Below are 8,187 nucleotides of genomic sequence, written 5' to 3' on the forward strand. Positions count from 1 at the left end.
AATGTGGATTGGATCCTGGAAGAGAAAAATATTAGAAAAACTAGTGAAAGCTGAATGAGACCTGCGGTTCAGTTAATAATAGCATTGTGGCTGATAATTAATAGTATTGTCCCAATGTTAATATACACATGTACCCTGTTCACATTGGAGCAAGCTGGCTGAAAGATAGCCACTCTGTACTATTTTTGCAACTTTTCTGTACATCTAAAGTTATTCCAAAATTTAATATTTTTTTTTTTAAAGATTTTATTTATTTATTTGAGAGAGAGACTGAGAGAGAGAGAGCACATGAGAGGGGTGAGGGTCAGAGGGAGAAGCAGACTCCCTGCCGAGCAGGGAGCCCGATGCGGGACTCAATCCCGGGACTCCAGGATCATGACCTGAGCCGAAGGCAGTTGCTTAACCAACTGAGCCACCCAGGTGCCCTAAAGTTATTCCAAAATTTAAACGTTATTAGCAAAGCTAAGAACCTCTTCCCAGACTCCTAACGAACTTGGCTCAGTGCCTTGGAGAGGCAGTGGACATTTACCAGAACACTGCATTGGGTTTGAATCCTGGCTGATGGGTGTCCACAGGCTGGGTGACCCTAGAGAAGTCGCTTTTTTTTTTTTTTTTTAATTGTAGTAAGGACTGTTATTTCTACCACAAAGAAAATAGAATAAGTCACCAAAAATATAAATTTAAATCATTTTATATTCCATGCAAATCTAATTGGACTTTCTAGGAAACTTACTCTTTTTTTTTTTTTTTTTAAAGATTTTATTTATTCATTTGAGACACAGAGAGAGAGAGAGAGAGCATGAGCAGGGAGAGAGGCAGAGGGAGAGGGAAAAGCAGACTCCCCGCTGAGCCAGGAGCCCGATGTGGGACTCCATCCCAGGACCCCGGGATCATGACCTGAGCCGAAGGCAGACGCCCAACCATCTGAGCCACCCAGGCGCCTAGGAAACTTACTCTTAAGAACATTGTATTCTTTCCCTAATTCCCAAATAAACCAAAAGAATTGTATGGGTAGTTTAAAAAAACCAAAGAGTAGTCGAAATGCGGATTTTCATCACCGGAACCTCAAATGGAGTGTTTAAGATTGTGGCTCTAGGAAAAGAACCCTGCCCTGTTCTTAGATTTTAAGCAATCCTAAACTATCCTTTTCCTTCATGATAGCCCATGTGATGAAGGTAGATTCTGTTTAAACCAGCTTTCCATCACAGCTTAGGAAAATCATTTCAGGAAGAAAATACAAAAATCCTGAAATGCAGCGGTTCCCACGGACTCTGGGGAGTGTCCTATTAAACAGCAAGCAGCCCCCAGTTAGCAAGTGGCCTGATCTCCACCAAGTCACTCTTGAGCCCCACTTCCGTCGCCTGTGAAGTGGGAGTGGCGCCCCCATCGGGTGCCCCCCCATCAGGTGGCGGTACACGTGACATGAGAAGGCACATCCAGTATCTGGCATGCAGTGGGCCTCAGTCAATGTCGGGGGGACGGTTTCTCTGGGCCTGCTCAGTGCCGGGCTGGGACCTGGGGCGGGGAGGAGGGGAGCACAGCCCCCAGGAGTCTTCCTTCCCCACCCCCAGCAGCCCTTGTCTTGTCTTGCTTTTAGGTGATGACAGAGGGTGGCCACAGCAAGGGGTTTGGCTTTGTGTGTTTTTCCTCTCCAGAAGAGGCGACCAAGGCCGTGACCGAGATGAACGGGCGCATCGTGGGCACCAAGCCACTGTACGTGGCACTGGCCCAGCGCAAAGAGGAGCGGAAGGCCATCCTGACCAACCAGTACATGCAGCGTCTGTCCACGGTGCGGGCGCTGGGCGGCCCCCTCTTGGGCTCCTTCCAGCAGCCCGCCGGCTACTTCCTGCCCGCCGTGCCCCAGGTGATGACCCGCCCGCGCCCCCTCCCTGACAGCCAGGTAGAGCAGGACGCCGGCTTCCCAGGTAGATGTGGGCTCTCCGCGTGTTTCTGCTGGAAACTCGGCAGGCAGGCCGTTTTAACCTGGTCCGTAAGAGGCGGGTAGGCGTGTTGCTGTCGAACAGCCCTTCCCGCCCAGGGAGAGATTTGTGTTCTGTGCAGAGACCCTGTCCGGTCAAGTAAGTTTGAGAAACAATGCATTAAATAAAAGGGACCTAGCTTTCTATGCTGCACGACACTCGCCTATGCACATTACTCTCACCTAACGTGTTGCTGTGCATTTGCGCCTCCCCACCCCAGCAGAGAGCAAGTAGCATTTCCCCGGCTTAGCCAGTCCTGACTGGGCCGCCCGCCAGCCTCCCTGCTGGAGGCCTGTGTTCCGAAGGGAGCCCACGGGCCTTAGAGGAAGCGGAAAGGTGTTGGCCATGAGCAGCTACTGGGATGGGCATACCGGCTCCTTTTAGCGGTAGCTTCAGCCAGCACAGGCCCGAGTAGGTGTGACCATCTCGTGCCGCTCTCTGGGCTACCCGCTCTGATCAGGGTCAAGGATTGAACCTAAGCCCTTTCCCCGGAGGGCTCAGGGCTCACGGACAGCCTGAGCTGAGCAGCAGGGGCCTCATCCCAGCTCGTGGGGCCTCACTAACCAGTCCCTGGAGGGGGCAGTGGCGTTCCCTCGGGGGTGTCCAGGAGGGGATGCGGTTTCTCACCTGCTGCAGGCCCCTGACTACCCGTCTTCTCCCTCACAGTCTCCAGCCCAGGCTGCGTACTATGCCTCCGGCCCCCCCATGCAGCCCGCCCCCAGGTGGACGGCCCAGCCTCCGAGACCCTCCTGTGAGTGACTCAGCCCCTGGTACCCTCAGCCTGGCCCGCGGGGGTGGGCCCCGCAGGGCAGTGTGGAACCCGGGGCTAAGGACATCGGCTTTGGGGGCAAGCCCGGCTCTGCTAGTCCCCTGGGTGTTCATTCGGTGGGTAACTTCACCTCTGGTTTCCTCTTCTGAACGAGGTGTGCACGAAGCACCACGCAGTGCCCAGCTTGTAAAAGACTCGGGGGTGTAGCCATTCTCTTCAGTTAGCGCCCAAGACTGGTCTGTGACCGTCACAATGAACTCCTGGGGCTGTGCTGCTGATGGATGGCCCCTCCCTAGAGGGGCCCTCACCCTGACTTGACAGTGTCTTGGGGGCCCCGTGGGTGCAATCATGATGCCTGTGCCTCCTGGGCTCTGGGTAGAAACAAGTTGGCTTTGTAGTTGTAGATTTCCACACACTCCCCTTCCCCGGAGTCCGGGTCTGCCTGACTCGCTGAATTCACTCATCTTTTTTGCTGAGAACGTTCTGGTTCCCCCTTCCCATTCCCTTCCTCACCCTGGAACCTTCAGGGTGCAGTGGGCCTCTCGGATTGTCCTGCCCCACCAACTTTTCTGTCCATGTTCTCTGTGCCACAAGCCACCTATCCTCCAGCTGCCTCAGTGGTCCGGCCACCAGCCATGTTGCGGCGCCCCCCGGCCCAGGTCAGCAGTGTCAGGCAGGCCTCTACCCAGGTGCCACCCCCGCTGCCCCACACCCAAAGAGTGGGTGAGTGTGGGCAGGGCCAAGACGAATGGGGGTGTGAGGAGGGCGGGGCAAGGGCTTGGTGCTGGGTCAGCACAGGTGGGGAGTCAGGACTGGCTTCCACGGTGACCTCGTCATGGGCCCTCTTGGCGAGCAGCGCCGACTGGAGGCCGTGTGGCATAGGAGTTCTCGTGGGCCCCGGAGTCCCCCAGACCCAGCTCCTGGGGCCAGCTCACTCTGTGGCCTTGCTAACCATCTGATCACCTCATCTTTAAAAGAGGGATGAAAATAGCATTCCGGTTTGGTCCCGCGGGTGAACGAGCTCACACGTGCCAGGGCTTAGCCTCAGATCGGACCTTAGCGAGGACGCAGGAGCCGTGTGCACGTCTATGTGCTGGCCTCCTGGCTCGCGCTGGGCTGCTACGTGGACGCTCATCTTGAGGCTTTGTGGCTTTCGATCGCCGTCAGGCCGTAACAGCCCCGTTATTTCTTACAGCCAACATCGGCACCCAGACCACAGGAGCCAGTGCGGTGGGATATTCTACACCAAGCGGGCCTCTCCTGACGCACAAATATCCCTCAGCACCACACAACCCTGGGGTAAGGCTGGCCTGACTGCCCTCTTAGTCCGGGCTCTGGGACGCTTGGCTCAGAACCTTGGCTAAGGCATTGGAGGCATTGGCCCTCTCTGGGCCTTGTTTTTCGTTTTTGTCTTTTTTCTTTTCTTTTCTTGAATTGGGAAGTTTCATTTACTAATGTGTGCAATCGAGAAACAATCCCCTTTACTAACAGAAGGAGGGAAAGGGCCAAGATCACATTTGGTTTATTAATTATGATTTGCTCTGCCTGGGTTATTAGAAAAATTAATCTGGGTTTCTTTAGTATTCAGCGTTGAGCAGCAAGGAAAGAGCTTCTAGAAATACGCTGAATATTTGAAAGGTTGTGATTAAAAAAGCTATGTATTTATCTCCCTGCCCCCTGCCCAAGTCCCAAACTCGGCATTATCCTAGCCTGTCTAGAATTTCAATGTGTATACTTCAAACTCTTTCTTGCAAAAAGAACAGATGTCCTCTTTAAACGGCAAAATGCGCTAGAAGTTCCCGTAATGTGGAAGGGTCAGGAGTATGCTGGGGACGTGGCCATTAAAGCTACGTGATAAAAAGTACGTTATTTGGCACAAAGTGAATAGTAATGCTTTCCTGCGGCAGTATTCAGGCGGGGGCCGTTCTAGGTTCCTGGCACTGGGGAAGGCATCTGAGTTGGAGTGTCTAGCCCACTGTGCCCTTGTTAGGGACATTGTCCGTACTTTGCCCCCTGCCCCGCTCTCCAGAGCTTCCCTGGAGGCCTGTGCCCCGCTGACAGGGTAAGGGTGGCGAGGCCTTGCCTGTCCGTGGTGGTTGAGGGACGTGTCCCCCTCCTGTCCCGTGTACAGATGCAGGAGCCCGCTGTGCGCATCCCGGGACAGGAGCCCCTGACGGCGTCCATGCTGGCCGCGGCACCGCTGCCCGAGCAAAAGCAGATGATCGGTGGGTGGCTGCAGCCGGAAGCGGGGGCTGAGAGGGGGCCAGCCTGGTGGGGGGAGACCTTGGGTGGAGGTCAGACGTGTGGACGAGGTCCAGCATTGCTGCGGACTGACCTGCTGGGTGACCTTGCTGGGGTCGCCTCTGCTCTCTCGGCCTCCCTCCCTCTCTTAAAACACTGGTCAGAGCAGATGGTCCCGAGATTTCTTCAGCTCTGCTATTCCAGGCCCCCGACTGGGGGCCAGGAGCCAGGGTGTGGTCTTGGGTTTCTGCCGGTGGGCGTCGCAGCTCCTCACCTCTCCTGAAGGGGAAGAGGCTGTCCCCACATGTCATCCAGCTCCCAGTGGCCACTGCAGGGAGGTGGGAGATAAGTGTGCATGGGGCATGGGGCAAACACACGTTCCCTGCTGGGCTGTGAGTTCCTTGTGCAGTTCGTCCCCAGTGCAGTGTCTACGGCAGGCCCTGCCAAAGGATGCCACTCACTGTCGAATGAATGACAGGCTTGCTACTGGGTGGCAGGTTCTTCCGTCCGTGGCCACCAAGATGTCCAGAGCCGCTCTGAGGGCCCCCTTTGCCACCACCCTGTTGTTTCCTCAGCTCACTTGGGGTCTTGCCACTTCCCACTGCTCAAAGGAAATTCTTCATGGGCTTCATGGAGGCAGGAGGCTGTTAGCCGTTCCCTGTAAACCTCTTCACTTTACTCGTGGGAAAACCTCTCCCACCCCAGCACCCCAGCCTGGCCAGACCCTCCCCACATGGCCGAGAGGGGCTGGCTACCAGTGCTAGGCCCTGTCACTAGAAGTGCCTGATGGTGGAAGGTGAATTTATCTTGTATATGTGGCTCCCCCCGCCCCCTCAAAAGTCCAGTTCGGCATTAGCATATCTTGTCTAGAATTTCAGTGTGTATTTGGGAACTATTTCTTTTAAGATGAGCAAGAGTAGTCTTTAAACCCCAAGTCAGTGTCCGACCCTGTGTAGGTAACTTCACCTAGAATATCAAATTTGATTCTTCAAATTAGCCTCCGAAGCAGGGTTTGCTCTGCGCACTTTATGGTTGGGAAAGAGGCTCCCAGTGGAGCTCAGGGACACAGCCTGGAAGGAGCAGTTCTGGGACGAGCCCCCAGATGCCTCACTGCTCCATTCCACGGTACCCACCACCCTGCCCCCCGCCCCTGGGCTGCTGGGGTATCAGCCAGGTGTTCTATACAGGTGAGCGTCTGTACCCCCTCATCTACGATACCCACACCCAGCTGGCGGGCAAGATCACGGGCATGCTGCTGGAGATCGACAACTCGGAGCTGCTGCTCATGCTGGAGTCCCCAGAGTCCCTCAATGCCAAGGTGGTCTGGGTGCCAGGGTGCCCTGCGAGAGCTCATGACAAAGACCTCTCCCAGAAGGGCTCCCAGGCTGTGGCTGGGACGGTTTCCCTTTTCCCTAATGCCAGCTAGCACTTGCTGAATCTTTGAGCGGCGGGGGTGGGGGAGCGGGGGGGGTGGGGTACTATCCCGGCCCTTCCAGATTATTCTCTGCAGCAGCTCCCCGTGCAAGGTGTTGGTACAAGGAGCTGTGTTGTGGCGGAGTATAGGGTTAAGATTGTCCCAGCTGTCCAGCAGTGGACACCTGTCGGGAGCAGGTGACTGGGTTTCCGTCAGGGGCGCTTGGGGGCAGCAGTGCCGCGGAGGGCGGGGACTTCGAGTGCCCGGCACGCTTAGGCACTCCTCTCCTAGGGCCCGCCGGGCAGCGGCACCAACCCCCCCCCCCCCCCCGTGTCCCACAGGTGGAAGAGGCTTTGGCGGTGCTGCACGCACACCAGGCCGCAGAGCTGACGACAGGGAACGTGCTCTGAAACCAGGTGGGCGGCTCGGGGTGGGGCCGGGGGCACAGACGGACACGGAAGCCGCGGAGCCCAAGGGAAGCGGGGAAAAACTAGTCAGGGACTGACTTTCAGAAACTGGGTGGCTGCCTTTCTCTGAGGCACCAAGGAGTTTGGGGGAAGCTGTCAGGATCAAAGGAAAAGGACAGACGGTAGGATCAGAAGGAGTGTCGACCACCGCGCAGAGTGCGGTGTCCTCTTACCAGCTACCCTGCCTGGCCCCACTGGGGACGGGCCGGGCTCCCCTGCGCGTTGGCCGGCTTCACACTCCTTGCCGGAAGGCCTGCCTTGGCCCACTACCTTCTTCGTTGAAGGCCGCGAGTCTGCTCTATGTCAGAAACATCTATTCCTACCCTTTCATCCCCAGAAAACGGAATCCTCACTCCCCTGGCTGACAAGAGAATGGCGTTTCCTGCTCTTGACTCTCCGTCCCTGGGAACCGTCACTTATTTCCCCACGGGGCCGTATCTGTACTTGAGCTCTGGATGTGGAACGAAGGCTAGTCACCCCGCCAGCCTATCACCTTTTGCTTTGTGCATTAAAAGTGCTGCAAACTCGGTCTTGTCTCCCAGGAGGCCTTCTTGTGTCTGAGGGAGGTGGGGCAGAGCAAGGGGTGGGGGTTTGACTGGGCTGGGGAATTGCCTGGAAGGAGCAGAAACCCAGAGTGCAGTAGGTGTGTGCACGCGAGCAGATCCGCACCCAGCAGTGCTCCTCACACAGCACTGAGAGAAGCACTAAAGCTACGGGTGCCCGTGTCTGACGCACATGGAGCTTTCTGGGCGCCTGGCTTGAGTGCCCTGCAGCGCAGGTATACACCCCAGAAGCACCAACTGCTTCTGGGCTCTGGCTGACTGAGGGGCTGTGTAACGTAATTCTAGAAGAAACCACACAGAATCGCTTTCGGATACCTGCCCAAGTCATGATTTTACCTTCTATGTGTTCATGAGCAAATCAAGATGCTTGCCTTCCAGACCTTGAGAAGAAAACGTCAATTGTGAATGGATGTCACCACTAAGCCTGCCTCCCATCAGTTAAAGAGTCTTGCCTGAGGTGACAATAAAAGGGGTACAGCTCCCCACTCTGGTCCCTTGGCCACGCATATGGGTCTCTCTGTGAACCCTAAAATCTGCTTAGCTCAGAGGTCTGTGGACTCATCCTTCAGAGGTCAGAAGCTGTGCTACCAGCTGAATGGTGCTCAGCACTCCTGTGACAGCAAGCAGAGGGACAATGAAATCCCTCTGCTGTGTCTTAGAGTCCTCAAACTGCTCGCTGCTCCATTAAGGGGAAAACAATTTGGGCGCCCAGGGGGCTCCTTCGGTTAAGCATTTGCCTTTGGCTCAGGTCATG

At 55.8% G+C, this 8,187-nt stretch overlaps 1 protein-coding gene across 7 annotated transcripts in view; it reads left to right on the forward strand.

Annotated features, from left to right (window-relative positions):
- Positions 1 to 8,187, forward strand: part of PABPC1L (poly(A) binding protein cytoplasmic 1 like) — a 28,109-nt gene that overhangs the window by 13,456 nt on the left and 6,466 nt on the right. For 2 of the 7 annotated variants that reach the window (XR_010405867.1, XM_064573228.1), the window contains exons 7-10: positions 1,598 to 1,864; positions 2,646 to 2,730; positions 3,343 to 3,471; positions 3,944 to 4,047. Coding sequence is in view for 5 of the 7 variants with exons in the window: in XM_064573228.1 (XP_064429298.1) it covers positions 1,598 to 1,864; positions 2,646 to 2,730; positions 3,343 to 3,471; positions 3,944 to 4,047 (585 nt within the window). In the remaining 2 variants the exon portion in view is untranslated. Of the gene's footprint in view, positions 1 to 1,597; positions 1,865 to 2,645; positions 2,731 to 3,342; positions 3,472 to 3,943; positions 4,048 to 4,879; positions 7,400 to 8,187 lie in introns of those variants that run through there. The other 5 variants (XM_064573227.1, XR_010405866.1, XM_045885826.3 and 2 more) reach the window with 5 other exon arrangements.

The sequence above is a fragment of the Mirounga angustirostris genome, unplaced genomic scaffold (genome assembly GCF_029215605.1).
Source record: "Mirounga angustirostris isolate CCGP_5_RB_7025 unplaced genomic scaffold, mMirAng1.0.hap1 SCAF_10, whole genome shotgun sequence".
Classification (NCBI taxonomy): Eukaryota; Metazoa; Chordata; class Mammalia; order Carnivora; family Phocidae; genus Mirounga; species Mirounga angustirostris.